Here is a 19014-nt window from a genome sequence, read left to right on the forward strand (position 1 = left end):
TGTGGAGTCCTTATCTATGAGGCTTCAAGTTTCAATTGCAGTTCAACTAAGCTAATTTTATATATGTTATTAGTACTTAAAACCTCTACAAAATAATATTTGAGTAATGAAAACATAGTCCTTATCCCCTGTGATTCCTAATCCAATTCAAAAACTCTTATTTTTCTCTCTTTGCATGTCCTTGCATCTAGAACATTTTTTTTATTTATAAATTTTTCATTATAATATAAAAGTTTTCGTGAATAATCAAAATTTCTATTACTTCTAGTTACTAATTAAGCTACTAATTACCTCAACAAATAAAAATTCTAATTAAAACTACTGAAAAAAGAAAAATTGTAATGAAATAAATATTCGTGCTTTTTTAAATAGTTCTCATGACCACAGCTGATCTAGCAGTATATAGAAGAGCATAAGATAGATTCGAGTTAGGAAGACCAATAATATTTTTTTGTTTTTTAAAAAATTTTGAGAGAGATTTTTAAAAAAAATTAAAGCATGCAAAGATACAGCCCCAATTAATTGACATGGGGAGAAACCAACAATGATTAATTGTCATGTAGCCTCACTTTTTGTTGGCAAATCCCAACTCTCTCTCTCCTACTTTCCCAACATATATATTGAAATAATGCCAAGGACTTTCTCAAGAGCTAGATACCCTAAAATGCACCCCATGAGCTAGTATTTTATAGGTAGTGATTGCATTATCTCTTTTAAATATAGTTGATAAGTCGGAATTGCTTTTCCATATAACATGTTTGAGTTATGAATTATTTCTAGTAAAATTGATTTTTTGATTAACATGATATTAGCGCCAATCTTTGGCTAATAATATTATCGTCTGTAAATTATTCTGTTGTCTCTTCTATTAATCCTTAGATGATCGATTGTTTCATATAATACCGATCATTTAGATAATAAGATGGACACTGAATTCAAAAACTAACTGAAAAATAAGTTGAATTATATGCATGAGTTAAATAAAAATTTCATATAATGTTTCTCAGCACAACTAAAGAGTCCATAAAAATAGGAATTCTAGGTAGTCCTAGCTAGTAACACTCTTTCAATATATATTAAACCAAAATAACCTTGTTTTCCATTTTCCCTACCCTATAATAATACAAATACGTTCACACTCTACCCTTCTCTCTCTCCTATCTCGTATTCTCACTCTCTCTCTCTCTCTCTTTTTCAATACCATGGCCTCTCTAGAGAAGCCCTCCTCCTCCCCTCTCCTTACACCCTCCACTACTGTAAACCACGGCCACGGCCACGACCATGATCATGACCACGATCAATTACCGCCGTCCACGTCGGCTACAACGCACGGCGTGGACGCGCGGCTGGAGAGCATCCTCACCGACGCGTCGCTGCCGTGGAGGCGGCGCGCATGGTGTGCGTTGGGGATCGAGCTGCGGCTCCTGCTGGCGCTCGCGGCGCCCGCGGTGGCCGTGTACATGATCAACTACGTCATGTCGATGTCGACGCAGATCTTCTCCGGCCACCTCGGCAACCTCGAGCTGGCCGCCGCCTCCCTCGGCAACACCGGCATACAGATCTTCGCCTACGGCCTCATGGTACCTACTAGCTCTTGCCACTTCAAAAAATATAAAAATATAAAAATACTGTTCTCTACTATATTTATTAAATTTTTCGAGAATAATAGTATTAAAAATTTATTCGAATCATGTCAAATTTTTAATTTTAATTATATACTAAAAGAATTGTTTATAATTTTATATTTCATACTCAATATATATATGTAAAGTTTCTCTAATGGGTGAGTATTTAGATTTGGTACTTTGTACCTACCAACACCTGGCATAAGAAATTAAAAAGATTGAGTATCAAAATTAATCTTTTTTTGTGAGTGATATTGATATGAATGTATTTTTGAACGTACGTATCAGTACGTATAACTGATAAATCAATTTTGTCGGGGCAATAATATATAGGCCTCATTTGGTTTTATTGATGTATTTTGTTTTTTCTTAACAAAAATTTCATGTTGTCAAATCATATTTGACAAAAACAAAAAAAAAACAAAAAAATTTCTAAATTATTTTGAAAAAAAATATCATTCGACATCAGTCACAGTGAATATATCCCATGCTAATTAACAATTGCGGAAAAAAAAAGAGTAACTAATAATGGTTTCAAAGGAGATTTTAACGGGCAATTTTTTTCGGTTTGAGACACAAGTTGAAGTAATATGTATTATGAAAAACTAATTAATCATTAAAATGATGCCGTATATAAAACTAATTTATTAACTATATTTTAAATTTTTATTTTAAAAATTATACCATTACTTTTTAATTTAAAAATAGAAATATATACTATCAATATCAAATTATCAAAAATTTCTTAAAGTACAAAAAGGATCAGATTGGGAAGTAAACNAAAAAAAAAAAAAAAAACTTCAAATATCACCCTTGTGGTTTTATATTTTTTTATTTTAATATTATGTGGTTTAAAGTGTATTAATTTGGTATTTTGTGATTTTATTTTTATCTTTTTATTATCGATTCCACTAAGTTTTTTCGTTAAATCAATGATAAAGTTAAAACTAAAGGGTACAAAAGTGAATATTCGATAAATTTAGATAGGGTAACTGAAGTTTCTTGTATATAATTTGACGAAATATTAACGAAGAACCTGACGAAAAGATAAAAATAAAATCACAGGACACTAATTTGATACACTATAAACTATGTGATACTAAAGTGAAAAAGTGTGAAACCACAGAAATGATATTTGAAGTTTACTCTAAAAAAAAAAAAAAAAAGCAGGGACATTGGAGATATCAAGTTGGCATTTAACTCCCAACCTTTCTAATGCATTGTCTTTTCATCCAGTTGTTCATGTTCTAGAAACAACCAGATAATTTATTTTACATTTTAATTTTTTTTACAATATTTTATTTATTGTTTTCATTATGTAATAATTATGAGAGGCCAAATGGAGCAAAACAACTGGGGAGGACAAATTGTTCTTTGTTCTTGTCATTGTTAGTTAATTCAAATTCGGTACGGATATAATACGTATAAAATTCGTTTTCTAATTTTTAAATTTGTTGAAAAATTCGACTTAAAAAACGAATTCGGTATAAAATATAAAATATAAGATATAAAATATAAAATAATTTATATTTAAAAATAAAATTATAATTTTTTTATTCATATTTTTTTAATAATTCGACAATAATTCGCGAATAATTCGGCTGGCCCAAAAATTCACGAATAATTCTTTTTTTTTTTCAAAAAAATTCGTAAACGGACCGTTTAATTCGGATTTTCAATGATTCATGAATAATTCGCGAATAATTCGTGTATTTACTAACTAGGGTTCTTGTGAGAAAGTATTATTATTGCTAGATGAAATAAATTAATCAGATTCTGTTAAATTTAACATGATTTGGCCATCAATAAATTATTGGGCAAATTTACTAAGCTATCAGATAATATGAAATTTATTTTTGTTTAAAGCATCATCCTTATTTAACTTTGTGAAAATTAACGTAAGTGTTTGTCTACATGTGGGTATATATATCTAGACAATTCAGAATGTCCAAATAATCTAATCTTGTGAGTAATTAAAAAAACAAAAAAATACTGATGCTTCAGTTCAAATATATTAATTCTTAAATAGAAATTATTGCACATATCTTAATAAAAATTATTACCACTACTTAATCTTTAATTCTCTATTTGGCTTGTTTTCTAACGTATTACACTTTGTTCTAACGTGCGCAGAACTTTTTTAATGGTTAAATTACAAAAAAAATTTTATAAATATTTTTTTTTTAATTTTTAAAAATTTATATTTTATCCCCTCAATATTTCAAGTTGTTATATTTAACTCATCTTTGTCAGGATTTTATCACTATTCTCTCCATTTCTTATAATTTCTAACAAAAATATTCTTCAAAATAATAAAAATATATTATAAAATTATTTTTTATAAAAAAAGTAAGGATAAATTAGTTATTTTGTCCTCTTCATTAATAACGTATATTTCTGAAAATATTCTTAAAATTTTAAGAGACAATATATAGATTTTTGAAAGCTCAAAGAGAAAAATGAAAAGGCAGAAATTTACAAAAAAAATTTCTATAATTTAATTTCTTTTGTAAGTAAAAGAAAGAGTTATGGTATCGACAGATCCAATTTCGATACTATTATATAAAAATAAATAAAGTTGGTTAGTATATAAAAGAGAAGAGTATTAATTCCAAAATATATTTTTTTTCCCTTTTCACTGCTTAAGTAATTTTCACCATCAATAATTTCCTCGTATAAAATAAAATACAACAGCTAGGGATGGGATCCGCAGTGGAGACTCTATGCGGACAGGCGTACGGGGCGCACAAGTACGAGATGCTCGGAATATACCTCCAACGGTCAACGGTCCTCCTAACCGCCACCGGGATTCCACTCGCCGTAGTCTACGCCTTTTCCCGCCCGATCCTAGTCCTCCTCGGCGAGTCCCCCGAGATCGCCGAGGCCGCATCCATTTTCGTGTACGGACTCATCCCCCAGATATTCGCGTACGCCGTGAACTTCCCCATACAAAAGTTTATGCAGGCGCAGAGCATCGTGGCGCCGAGCGCGTACATTAGCACGGCCACGCTTATCGTGCACCTGCTGCTGAGCTGGGGTGTGGTGTACAAGGTGGGCTTGGGCCTCTTGGGGGCCTCTCTGGTGCTGAGCCTGAGCTGGTGGATCATAGTGGGGGCCCAGTTCGTCTACATCGCGGCGAGCCCGCGGTGCCGGCTCACGTGGACCGGGTTCTCGTGGCAGGCGTTCGCCGGGCTCGGCGAGTTCTTCAAGCTGTCGGCGGCGTCGGCGGTGATGCTCTGCCTCGAGACCTGGTACTTCCAGGTGCTCGTGCTTATTGCCGGGCTTCTCGAGAACCCGGAGCTGGCGCTCGATTCGCTCTCCGTGTGGTAAGCATGCATGTCCATGCCCTTATGATCGATATCTAGTTGTTAATCTATTTAGTCCAACTTTTACTTCTGCTTTTAGTACGACTAGTTAAGTGCACGTGCAATGCACGTCGAACAAATACTAAAAAATAAAATTTTTATAAATAAATATTATAGATTCGATATATAGTATTTAATCATTATCAAAATAAAATGACAGAACTAAGAAATAGAATTACAATATCATCAAAAAAAAAAAACACAAAATCCATCATAATATCATTGAAAAAACAAATACAAAATTCGTCACTAAACTAACTGAAAATGTCACAATCAGCCTCCCTTCCGTACAAATTACACTAAAAGTAAGAAAAATAATAAAGTAAATATTAGTAAATCATCAGAATAGATAAAATTAATAAAAAATATAAATTTAATAAGACTTTATATAAGTAAAAATTTTTTGCTTAATTTTATTTCTTGAGTTTTTGGAATAGTTGGATTAAGCACAATTTTACTCACAAAACTTTGCTAAATAAATTGATTTTGATAAATAAATTTAAAATACTACAGAAAAAATAAATTATTAAAAAGTATATTTATCTTAATTATCGATATTAACGTGCACTGTTTTAATATAACAACTGAATTGTTTGCAATAACGTCTCTTCACATGCCAATGTGTGTTAGCATTATCTTCTCCAAGAGGATCAATCTAGTTTGATTCATGCTTCAATCCATCCAAATAATTAGTTATTAACAATTTTTTCATGTCAATATGTGTTAGCACTATCTTGTCATAGCGGATCAATCTAATCCAATTCATACTTCAACCCATCCAAATAATTAGTTATTAATAATTTTTTCATGTAGAGTGATAAAAAGAGAAACACTTTATCTTCAAGTTTAGGACGATTAACACCAGACAAATAAAGAGTAATTGATTTGGACAATCATTGCTACAACATCTAAGAAAACTAAAATAGTATAGAAGTTAGTAATAGTATAGAAGGTGGCGAAGGCGACAATGTGTCGGCGTCGATGACGACGATAACGATGAGGAAGATGATGACGATGTTCTGGTACGGACAATAAAGACAAATGAGAAATAATATTACTAAAAAAATATTTGAGAATATTTGAGAAAAATATACGCAAAAATAAAAAAGAATATTACTAAAAAAATATATGTTTTATATTTGAAAAACATATAGGTAAAAATGACAAAATACTAAAAAAAATATGCTAAAACAGCATAGAAGCACATTACAAATTCAGATGTAATCAAAATACCTCTGCAAAGGCGATAATGTTCCAATGCCAGTAATGTGATGATGTACCGGTGTCGACGACAGAGATAAATAAAAAAGAATATTATTAAAATAATATTTGAGAATATTTAAGAAAAATAATAGCAAAAATAAAAAATATATATTACTAAAAAAATACTTTATATTTGAGAAATATATATGTGAAAATGAGAAATACTAAAAAAAATGCTAAAACAATATAAAGGCATATTAAAAAAAAAATTTCAGATAGGATCAAAATACCTTTTCAATTGTGCAAAGGCGGCGAAAGTGGCGAAGGCGATAATGTGTCGGCTCCGGTGATGATGATGACGATGATGACGACGATGTACCAGTGCTGACAAATGAGAAAGTATATTACAAAAAAATATTTAAAAATATTTTTAAAAAATATAGATAAAAATAAAAAAATATATTACTAAAAAATATATACTTTATATTTGAAAAACGTATATGTGAAAATAAGAAAAAATAAAAAAAAGATATACTAAAACAGTATAAAGGCACACTAAAAAAAATTTCAGATGGAATTAAAATACCTCTTTAATTATAATGAAGGTGGCGAACGCGACAATGTTCCGGCATAGGCAATGATGATGAGTAGGACGATGACGATGTACGATTGGACAAATATTAATTTTTTTTAGAAATATTCTATACTTTTATGACGCATTATTTAAATATTGAATATTTTGCTAAAAATATTTAAAATTATATTTAATTAACGATTTAGTTTTGATTTGGGGTATTAAATTTTTTTAGCAATATTTAACACTTCTATGGCGCGTAAATTTTAATACTCGTCAAAATTAAATCTACTATCTTATGTAAGGAAAAATCTACTATCATGAATTAAAATTCAAATTATTAAATTCGCGGGTATTAAATTTTGGCGGGCATTATAAACTTAAAATTTAATTTTGGTAGATATTACGTTTGAGAAAAAAAAATATTTGAGGAAACTCTTGGATAGGAAATAAATTTAGCGGATGTATTACATGATTGGCTGGTATTACGCTAGATAAGAAATAAATTTAGTTTTACGTATTATGGATAGAAAAAAATATTTGAGTAATGTAGATAGTAGATAACGGATATGGATGATATTTTTGTCAACAAAAATGACAGATACTTTTATTTTTATTCGTTGGATGAGATCCAATGGTGAAAACTTAAGATCTATATTTGAGAATAAATTATTATTTGAAGATTTATTTAAAATGGATAAAATATATTTTATATTTGAGAACGCGGAGAATATTTTGGTGGGTATTATTTAAACATTAAATATTTTGCGAAAAATATTTAAAATTATATTTAATTAACGATTTAGTTTTGATTGGGCGGGTATTAATTTTTTTTAGTGATTAGCAGAGGTATTACGTGATTGGCGGATATTATGTTAGGTTAGATAAGTGATAAGTTTAGTTTTACGTATTACATGATTGGTGGGTAGAAGAAAAATATTTGAGAAACGCGGCGTAGATGGGAGATAACGGATATATAGGGTATTTTTATCAACAAAAATGATAGATACTTTCATTTTTATTGGTTGGATGAGATCCAATGGCGAAAACTTAAAATCTATATTTGAGAATAAATTATTATTTAAAGATTTATTTAAAATGGAAAGAGAAAAAATTCAAAACTCACGCTTTTATAAATAGTATAGACTAGACTAGTTTGGAAGAATGTTGGATAACATATGCATATAAAACTCGGGCACATTAGCGATTCTGAAATGTTACTTGGTGAGGACTGGTTGAATCAGTACGTCAGCATGACATTATAAATATTTAATTATTATTTTTAATTTTATTATATATATTTTTAGAATCGTGCTTGATTGTAAAATACTATTTTCGATAACAAATTAAGTAGATATAAAGATTTCAAATTTTACTTTTCATAAGACTAATATGTACTAAAAGATAATAAAATCAACTAAGTTGATTTTAAATCGTTGGATTTTAATATGACTTACCAAAAAAATCCGACGAATTTGATTAAAATTGAACTGGTTCACTGGTACCACCGGTTCTAACTGTTCAAAATAATTTCTTAACTTATCCATATTGGACCGGTCCAATAAGTATCAGGTCTTGTTTTTGAAATACAAATGTACGGGATCGAATCTCTGACCTGAAAGACGACATCCAAATACTTTTTATTTAATTTTTTTTTGAGATAGGTAGCACGTTATCCGTTTCGTTTATTTCATTTAGAAATAAATTTAGCTGAAAATATGAATCAACTACGATTCGAACTTGAATTTTGAATATCAATTATTAAATTCTTTGTCACTTGCTCTAGGGGCTGTCGGTGACGACATCCAAATACTAACCAATAAACTGGTGGTAGTTAGTATCTGTGTGCTCACGAGTTGGTGACTAAACGATGAGCCCACGATTCTTAATTACCGACATGCACTGCGACAAATTAGTTCACCGTACACTATTTATGAATCACAGCTGTTCAAGTAGCATCTCAATTACCATTTTCGTGCAAGAAGAAAATGTTGATGTCGACTACTGAGGGAAACATGTTGAGGGATATGAATCCTATACTATTTCAAGTAGTGACGCGTCTACATTTGAAATGTACAAATTTATCATTTAATTTCTTTGTAAGAAGTGGGGGGGAAGGACCACCTTAATTGACATTTCAAGATCCTCAACTGCATCTCTTTCTTTTTATTTATTTATTTTTTTTGATCTAGTTAAGGAAAGATATCATAAAATTGATAGCAATTCTACAAATTATAACTATTTTGAGTACTTCTTTTGCTAGCTGTAGCGTTTTGTTTTTTGAAAAATTATCTATTTTAGAACTATTTTAATTTTAGCACATGTAACCTTCTTAGCTCTTGGGCCCATCTATCACCGAAAATACTATAGCTAGATTTAGAATTTTAATCTTGTTTTGTTTTATATATAGAATTATTTCCAATTTTACAAATGTTACACTAGCTCTTGAAAATACCAAGTTTGTTAACTATTGGTATAATGGTCGATAGTCTACAGAGCAATTAACTACATAATTAAGAAAAATCAGTTTGATCAAAACAATTGAAATTAAAAGAACAGTAACTTAAAAAATAATAGTTGGATAACTCTCTTTCTTAGATGACATATAGTTGATAGGGGTCTCCTTATGTTTTCACTGGCATAGAATAGGGGAGTGAATGCTCTACTACTCAATTGGCTCTTTTAAGTTTGGTATTTTGTTTCGGATAAAATGAAAATGTGTTTTTGTTAATGTAAGGAAAGATTTTTTTTTCCATGTAATATATATTGCTAATATTAATGTTTTTTTTTTTTTTTTTTCTATTGCAGCATGACGTTATCCGGTTGGGTGTTCATGATCTCGGTCGGGTTTAATGCTGCTGCAAGGTTCCTGTTCTCTCACTATTATAGCCTTTATTTGCTTTTAATTTGTTATTAGTGTGTTTTTATTGTACCCTTGATTAGCATGAACTCATTATCATGAACTTTGATGAAACTTTTGAATAGTGTGAGAGTGAGCAACGAACTTGGCGCCGGAAACCCTAAATCCGCGGCATTCTCAGTGTTGGTGGTGACGGTGCTATCGTCTATAATATCGGTGATACTAGCAATTGTGATCCTCTGCCTCCGCGACTACATAAGCTATATATTCACCGAGGGCGAGACGGTGGCCCGCGCCGTCTCCGACCTTTGCCCGTTGCTCGCAGTCACCCTCATCCTCAACGGAATCCAACCCGTCTTATCTGGTGAGGAAACCTAGCTTTCTCCGATATGTTAATCCTCCTGATCATCTGTAAAGCACTCGGTCTACATAACTTTTAGCTTGTTTGTCCCGACTACTAGGAATGTGATATCGCAATTGAAAAGTTAACATGCTTAGCAACAAAAAAACGTAGGCCAAAATAAAAATTCTTCAAAAATTAAAAGTTACCCACATTTGTCCTAGATATAATAGCCTAAGAGTGCAGTATTTTTGCTTCAACAGTTTAATTGACTTCCGATTCTTAATATTATATATATAGAATAATTGTTGGTTGCGAATACATTAGTATATTGTGTAGAGGTGTGGCTGTTGGGTATGGTTGCGCAACCAATTATGACTCATATGTTAATGTTGGATGCTATTACATTGTTGGGGTAGCCCTTGGCAGTTTCTGGTTTCAAATTTAACTTGGGTGCCAAAGGTAACTATTAATTTACAAAAATTGCACAGCTCATCATGTATATATATTGCTATAATATCGATATTATATATATAATATATATCAATTATATTATATATATATATATATATATATAATATGCAAACTTATTTAAGAGATTGAATACTGCATGAAGTAGTACTACAATGGCGATTACTGCGCAATTGCATCAATTCCTCATAATAATACACCACAACGCCACACACACATTATTTTCAGTTAAACATGTAGTATGAATCTAATAACATTGATGGTTCATGAAATATTAGTTATGTTTTTTTATCATATCTCCCCTTATAAATTATAAATCCTAATGCCCATATGAGAGCAAACTATTCGATCATGAAAATAACTTACAAGTACGGAGGCTTCCGTACTTTCGAAAGTATAGGAGCCTAGCTCTCTCTCTCTCTCTCTCTCTCTCTNGTATAGGGAATATGGGGAGGAATGATAGGAGGTACATTCATGCAAACCCTTATCCTGCTGTGGGTCACGTTCCGAACTGATTGGAACAAAGAGGTAAATTCTAGTTCCCTTACTTTTTCATGCATAATTGGTACAAAGTAATATTTGGTGAGTTAATTGCTCATTTTGTGATTGTCCAATAAAGTTTGTTCTCTTTATTTGATACTTCACTTCATTAAACTTATCTCGAGCTAATTACCAAAGCATGACCACATATGTTTTATCAAGGTTGCCAAACACTTTTGAAAACATCAGTTCACCAAATCTTAATTGGTGTGACATGTCACGTCGAGACGGCAGTCACTGATGACGAATTATTCAAAATATATTTATTGCCAAAATTTGACAATCGTGTTCGACAATGATTACTTTAAGCTGATCCAACAATTTGACTAATAATCTCTATTTTATTCATGTACTATATCATTCTACATATATTAAGTGCTTGTGATATAATTTTGGGAACTTTTCATTCAATTAATTACTTTCTTACACAAAACTGTTGAATTAATTAATAAAACTAAGCAAAAAGAAACAATAAGACCTAGTTGTTTAGTTTTATAATACAAGAAAAAAAAAATATAGAAAAGAATTATATCTTCTCCTCTTTTGCATTAAATTGATATATTTCACATATTTGATTCTGCAGGTGCAAGAAGCCATGAAAAGATTGGATAAGTGGGAGGACAAGAAACAACCGCTTCTGTCAAATGATGAGAACTAATAATCGACTAATCGATCAGTGTGAGCTCTTTGATTTGGTATTTACCATCGAAAAATCGTCGGAAATGGAGATTATGATTACATAATGTGGTATTTGAGGGATATTAATTACCGCATCCACATTGGATGGAAAAGGATGATGTATAATTCCTTTGAAGGAAGGGGAGTATATGTACTTTATGAGAGATTTAAACATGAGAATTACTGGAGTTCGCACTTTGTGCAGCTCCACCGCAAATTTCAAGAATATGATATAATCATCCATTTCATTTGTTTTTATAATATTATCAGAATAATAGTGCAAATGAGCGAAAATTACGATGGGAATTAAGCTCCTTATAGGATTCTGATAAATTCAAAAAGTTGGCCTTTTTTTTAAAAAAAATAATTTGGAGAAGGACTTAAGTATGATCTATAAAATTCTTCTATTAAAAAGGGAATTTTTTGTGTACTCATGAAATAGTACTACTAGGGACGGTCATTAATATTTGGGTAAACTTCAAATACAGTTCGTGTGGTTTTACACTTTTTTATTTTAGTATCCTGTAATTTAAAGTGTATCAAGTTAGTCCCTATGATTTTGCACTTTCTCACTTTAGTACCCTATGGTTTTATTTTTCTCTTTTTATTATTCATTTCACTAATTCTTTTCGTTAAATCAGTGACAAAGTTAAAATTGAAGAGTATTAAAATGAATATTTGATAAACTTAGATAGGGTATATTAAGTTTTTTTTGTATATAATTTAAGGAAATATTAACGAGGAAAAAAAAATCAGTGACAAAATTAAAACTAAAAGGTAGTAGAATAAATATTCGATAAAACTAGGTAGGGTATCTGAAGTTTTTTGTATATAATTTAACGAAATATTTACAGAGTAGCAGACGAAAAGAGAAAAATGAAACCACAGGGTACTAAATTGATGCACTTTAAACTACGGGGTATTAAAGTGAGAAAATGTGAAACCACAAGATACTCAATTAATACACTTTAAACTATAGAGTATTAAAGTGAAAGAGAGCGAAACCACATGAATGATATTTAAAATTTTTTTTTAATATTTTAGCATTTTCAATGTGAAGCTAGAAATCTAGAATGGTGACACATCTTTTTCTACATGAGAAGCGACTATTTGCTGCTGCTTTTTCATAATTGCCTTTATTGGGGGGGGGGGAATATGTAGCTACATTTTTGTCCTTATCTCCAACTTTTTAATTTCAATGATTTTTGTAAGTATGCGCATGCCAAATTGAGAAGTTAGATTCTTGATTTTGTCTTCACATTCAACTCCTTCCACACTTCTAACATCCTCAAGATAGTGGACTCACACTCTCCCCAAAAGTTCTCTTCCCAAAAATTACTTATTAAATGGATAGAGAATTTTCTAATATTAATTAGTACAAAATATACATCAATTGCACCTGGTCAAGTATACATGCACTGTATAATTCAAAAACTAACTGAAAAACAAGTTGAATTATATGCATGAGTTAAATAAAAATTTCATATAATGTTTCTCAACACAACTAAAGAGTCCATAAAAATAGGAATTCTAGGTAGTTAACACTCTCTATATATATTAAACCAAAATAACCTTGTTTTTCATTTTCCCTACCCTATAATAATATAAATATACGTTCACACTATACCCTTCTCTCTCTCCTATCTCATATTCTCGTTCTCTCTCTCTCTCTCTTTTTCAATACCATGGGCTCTCTAGAGAAGCCCTCCTCCTCCCCTCTCCTAACACCCTCCACTACTGTAAACCACGGCCACGGCTACGGCCACGACCATGACCACGATCAATTACCGCCGTCCACGTCGGCTACAACGCACGGCGTGGACGCGCGGCTGGAGAGCATCCTCACCGACGCGTCGCTGCCGTGCAGGCGGCGCGCGTGGTGTGCGTTGGGGATCGAGCTGCGGCTCCTGCTGGCACTCGCGGCGCCTGCGGTGGCCGCGTACATGATAAACTACGTCATGTCGATGTCGACGCAGATCTTCTCCGGCCACCTCGGCAACCTCGAGCTCGCCGCCGCCTCCCTCGGCAACTCCGGCATACAGATCTTCGCCTTCGGCCTCATGGTACCTACTAGCTCTCGCCACTTTAAAAAATATAAAAATATAAAAATACCGTTCTCTACTATATTTATTAAACTTTTCGAGAATAATAGTATTAAAAATTTGAGATTTCGTATTCGAATCATGCCAAATTTTTAATTATAATTATATACTAAAAGAATTGTTTATAAGTTTATATTTCATACTCAATATATGTAAAGTTTCTCTAATGGGTGAGTATTTAGATTTGGTACTTTGTACCTACCAACACCTGGCATACGAAATTAAAAAGATTGAGGTCCTGTTTGGATGCATAGTTAAAAAATTTCATAAAATTTTTATTGTATAATTTTAGTCTAAATGAAATACGAAATTTTGTAACTACAAAAAAATTTCACAGCTTCATTTTTAAGCTGTTTGGATACATATCATACAATTCCACAGTATTTATAACAAATTAAATTTCTAAAATTTTAAAATTTAAAATTTAAAATTTAAAAATAAACTTTTAAAAATTAATTAAATTAGATTTTATGTTTTAAATTTGAAATTTGAAATTTGAAATTTGAAATTAGAAATTTGAAACTTTAAAATTTAAAACTTAAAGTATACCATTTAANCACCGTTAAACTCACAAACACACCACATCGGCCATTAAAATTGTCAATTTTGAGATCTTTCGATCACTAGTCAAATGATGTCGAAAAAATTTGAAATTTAGTTTCCAAACACTTTCAATAGTGTAGATCAAGTCTAACGGAGCCGATCGTCGATTTGGAAGCCGCATAATCGAAAACAACTTGGTAGCACGGAGCGCTCCGTGCTACCTATATATATATATGTCTGTTTTATCTTGTTCCTAAAGCTATTTAATATGCTAGCACCTTAATTAGTATCAGCCTCACTGATACTACTTTCCAATTTATATTTTAATCTAGCATTTTTTAGTCTACGACGTGCTCTTCAGATGTTATATATTATATATTCAAAAAATTGATCTGATAGAAATGACGTACTCATGGATTATCTTATGATCTAGCATTAAGATAAATAACAGAAAAATTAATAAAAAGTATTAATAGAAAATAATGATCCTAGTTAACCAACATGTGTGCATAAAGTGTTGGCCAAAGATGTTACAAATCACCATAATCTATGGGTGAAGCATGTAGCTGTATATCATTTTAATTTTTATTTTGATCCCTTGTATCAGTGTTAGTATCACAGGTCAAAATGTTATCACTTTGTGTACATCATTGATTTGTTGCATGTGCTTGCTCTTTCACTCTCACTCAGTTCTACTTTTCCTCCCCTTGTCTTTCATTAATGTGCTTTTCCTCTAGTTTTTTTTTTTCTGGGTGTTCTCTTCCTACAAAGCATATTTTGTTCGCAGTCAAAAACACATGGCATCACATAGCGCAGCAGGACAAATTAAATGCCTTGTCCCAAAGTTCATCAGCTTAAGCCATATATTGCTTAAAATAAAATTTAATTAATGCAAACCTACTTGAATTGATGAATAATGCTTGAAAGAAAATAATAGTTTTGGGTGATTAGTTGACCTGGATCCGCAAATTAGAAGAGACAGTAAGAAAAGAATTGACAGGTAATATGGTCTATATGAAAGCAATTTTGATTTTAATTTTCACATCAATCGTTTAATGTTCTTAAAAATATATATATTATATAGAATTATGATAATATACTATTAATCATACGAAGCGCTTAGTGCTATCAAGTTTTCGACCGTTGGATGAAAGGATGTGCGGTTAAAATGATAGTGGTCCCCTGTTGCTGAGTGGATGATTGGTTAAATAGTATAATCTAACGGATGGACATAATTAAAGAATAGATTTAATCGTAGAAAACTCGATAGTATTAAGAGCTTAATATTATCGATAGTACAGTAGCTAGCCAGGTCTCTCTCTTTCTATATATATAGAATTAGACTAGAATACTATTAACAGCACATTTTCGGTCCTTGGATGAAATGATATACGGTTAGAATGATAATAATTCTTTAGGATTGAGTGGATGGTTGGTCGAATAGTATGATATAACGGTTGAAAATGATCAAAGGGATAGATCTAACGGCAAAAAATTTGGTATTGTAACCGGACTCTCTCTCTCTCTCTCTCTCTCTCTCTCTCTATATATATATATATATATATGGAAAGTGAATTAACTACAGTAGATCTTATGGAACACATTTGTAGTTAATTGATTATTAGAGTACTTTTCATGAAAAAAAAACCTGGCTTTTTAACCAGTATGTAGAGTAGAGCTAACAAAAAGACCCTTGGGCCGGTTTTTTTTTTATTTTTAAGAACGGATTTTTTTTCCGTACGGTTGGATATCTTTTGGATTTTTTTTTTCTTTTTTTTTTAGGAAAAACTTCAAAAATCCTCCCCGTGGTTTCCTAGTTTCTCACTTTGCCCCCCTGTGATTTAAAATGTATCAAATTGCCCCACCCCCTGTGGTTTCGTTTTTATCTTTTTGGTAGCTTTTTTGTTAATATTTTATTAAATTATATACAAAAAATTTTAGATACCCAAGGGCTACACCTTTAAAAAAACAATAAAACTGTTATAAAATGCTTCCAAAATTTGAGTTTCCTCATGCCTTGCGAAGGAAATAATAAAATAAAATAATAAAATAAATTTGAGTTTCCTTATGCTTCCAAAAAAGCAATAAAATAACAAAATAAAATAACAATTTCTATATGCCTTGCCAAGTTATTCTTTAACACTTACCTCACATAAATATAGTTTTAAATAATATGATAACATTGTATCATAAAAACATTTAAATATAATTTTAGTTTTATATCTTTTTGCAATTTGAAAAGTTTTGATTTGATGCTGTTGTTTATTCATAAATAAATAACTGCAATAGAAAAGAACTTTTTCTAAACGAGAAGCAAATTTTTACATTCCGTTCTCTTGGATTTTTATGCATGGAATAATTTTATTTTATTTTTTTTTATCATCAGCAGCGAGGATTAATTCATCTGCACAATTAATATATTAATGTTGCGGACTCATCACTTATTTAAAGTGCACAAATACATACATTTCGTCACTAATGAACAACAAGATCAGTTATTTAATGCAAAAAAAACATTACGTCCCTGATAAAATGATGTGATTATACAACTTAATTATATATGTAACCCAAAATCGTTCTAGCACGTACGACAAGCACTAGATGCAAACAACATCAAAGCGGGTCCCACCAAAACCCGCAAGAGCAATGATAAGTTTACAGTCCAAAAGAAGTTCTACAATTTTATAACATATCCCTCTGAAAGCCAGTTTAAAGTTTAAACACGCTTGATCTTATATTATTGTAAATATTAAATTTTAAAAGAGGCTTGCTCAATCTAGCTAATTTATTTATCTTAATAAATAATATTGATTGTGACACTCCAAGCTTTATATATAATAGATATAATGGAGCTAAACTCTTTTTTCGACTATAACATTTTGAACGGTGGTTGGACTGAAACAATTAAGAGAATTAAGCGTGTTAAAATTAGAGAAGTTTTAGAATAAGTGATCTTCTGAAAAATGAGGCGTTATAATTGGTATGATGTGGCTTCCTGACTGATTATTACTGTTGTAAATGGAGCGTGACGTACTCCTTATAAGATGAGTTAAAGACTAGCAAAATAAGTCTCATATCGGTCGGTGCATGTGAATGCGTTTGAACTTGATGAGAACGTCAGAATTTAAAAAAAGCTATAACATTTTGGACATGACTGTATGTTGAAACTAAAATAATTCTAAAATGAATGACTCTATGAGAAATTGGACGTTACATAGGTAATATGCTAGGTAAATAAATTCCTTGCAAAAGAGAATAAAAGCAAGGCATTTCACAATGCGTACGGTAGACGGCCAATTCCTCCACGGCTATTACACACACACACAAACACACACACACACACACACACACACACACACACTTAAAACAAAATTGAACCTATCTAGCTCACTCTCTCTCCATGGCGCAGCAGGGAGGAGACGGAGAGGGGAGGGCGCACGCGCTGAGCGCGAGGCTGGAGGGGATGCTGACGACGATGACGACGTCGGCGCCGGACCGGGGGAGGTGGGCGAGGGCGGTGGCGACGGAGCTGCGGCTGCTGGCGCCCATCGCGGGGCCGGCGGTGGTGGTGTACATGCTCAACAACGTGCTCTCCATATCCACGCAGATCTTCTCCGGCCACCTCGGCAACCTCCAGCTCGCCGCCTCCTCCCTCGGCAACAACGGCATCCAAGTCTTCGCTTACGGTCTCATGGTAAGACTAATCCTGAACTGTTCCCTACGGTATCAATCTATATATATATTTGATCAATAACACGATAATATGTTAGAAGTATCTGTATTTATCTTTTCAGCCAGTGCATGCAATATGATTCATATAATATTCAGTACTATTGCAGTACAAGTGATTGAGCAAGCACAGGTATATATATGCTAATTAATTCATTATTAATCAAGATATATATACATATATAGTAGGATTAAATTTTGCGCACCAGTCCATGTTAGTGTAAGTGCTAGCTTTTATATATATGGAACCTAAGTGAGTAGAAGTAATGATTCCGGGTTCAACTTTGTGTGGGACAAAAAAAAAAAAAGATTTGGGGATTCTAAGGTTTAGGAGAGTCTACGGCCATTGTTCAATAAAATAAATAAAGAAAAATGTTATGCGTTGGAGATTTAATATTGCATGCACGCGGTGTGTACATATTTATGAGGCTTGCATATATACAAAATAGTAGTGTAGTTTTTTGACGAATCAAATAGTGACTTTTTGTATATTATTTGATTTTAAAAATTTCTGAATGCTTAAACAATAAGTATTATTCCAAAACTTGCGATTTTATATATTTAGAATCTTTTGGCATATTGGCTAGTTGCAGGATAAGGGCATCATCTCCTCATCTAGGTGGGTTTATTAATGGGGAATCCTCTGCCACATGTGTTATTGTACATTCTTAAATTCGATTTTAAAGCTATGCATGCATGATTCTTTATAAAATTCTATTTGTACACTGGGAAAGAGCTAGGTCTAGATCTTACACTCCTACTTATAAGATTCACAAAATCTAATAAATTTTTAGTATTTAAAATAAAAATTTTGACAAGACAAAGATCTCACTTTGCCCCTTTGGGGTGTATAGCAGCATAGCTCTTATGTTCCTTTCGGCTTAATTGCACTCCATTATATTGTGCTTTAGTATTATTTTTACTTGTTACATTATACTTTCTTTTTTAAAAGACACCATCGTTAGGGGTGGCAATCCAGCTCGC

General features: G+C 31.8%; 2 protein-coding genes across 3 annotated transcripts in view; both read left to right on the forward strand.

The window, feature by feature from the left end:
* On the forward strand, positions 967 to 11917 carry LOC109712379 (protein DETOXIFICATION 40-like; the record flags this gene model as incomplete). The annotated part of the gene is given in 7 exon segments (XM_020235928.1): positions 967 to 1580; positions 4320 to 4951; positions 9576 to 9632; positions 9753 to 9991; positions 10309 to 10321; positions 10880 to 10966; positions 11562 to 11917. Coding segments are annotated over 7 exon segments (1481 nt in total), but the record flags the coding sequence as incomplete, so codon positions are not given.
* LOC109713225 (protein DETOXIFICATION 40-like) overlaps positions 13298 to 19014 on the forward strand; it is a 10241-nt gene continuing 4524 nt past the window's right edge. Inside the window, exon 1 of one of the 2 annotated variants that reach the window (XM_020237222.1) lies at positions 13298 to 13719. In XM_020237222.1, coding sequence (XP_020092811.1) covers positions 13342 to 13719 — 378 coding nt within the window. In that variant the 5' untranslated portion in view covers positions 13298 to 13341. Of the gene's footprint in view, positions 13720 to 17600; positions 17996 to 19014 lie in introns of those variants that run through there. The other variant, XM_020237221.1, reaches the window with a different exon arrangement.

The sequence above is a fragment of the Ananas comosus genome, linkage group 7, assembly GCF_001540865.1.
Source record: "Ananas comosus cultivar F153 linkage group 7, ASM154086v1, whole genome shotgun sequence".
Classification (NCBI taxonomy): Eukaryota; Viridiplantae; Streptophyta; class Magnoliopsida; order Poales; family Bromeliaceae; genus Ananas; species Ananas comosus.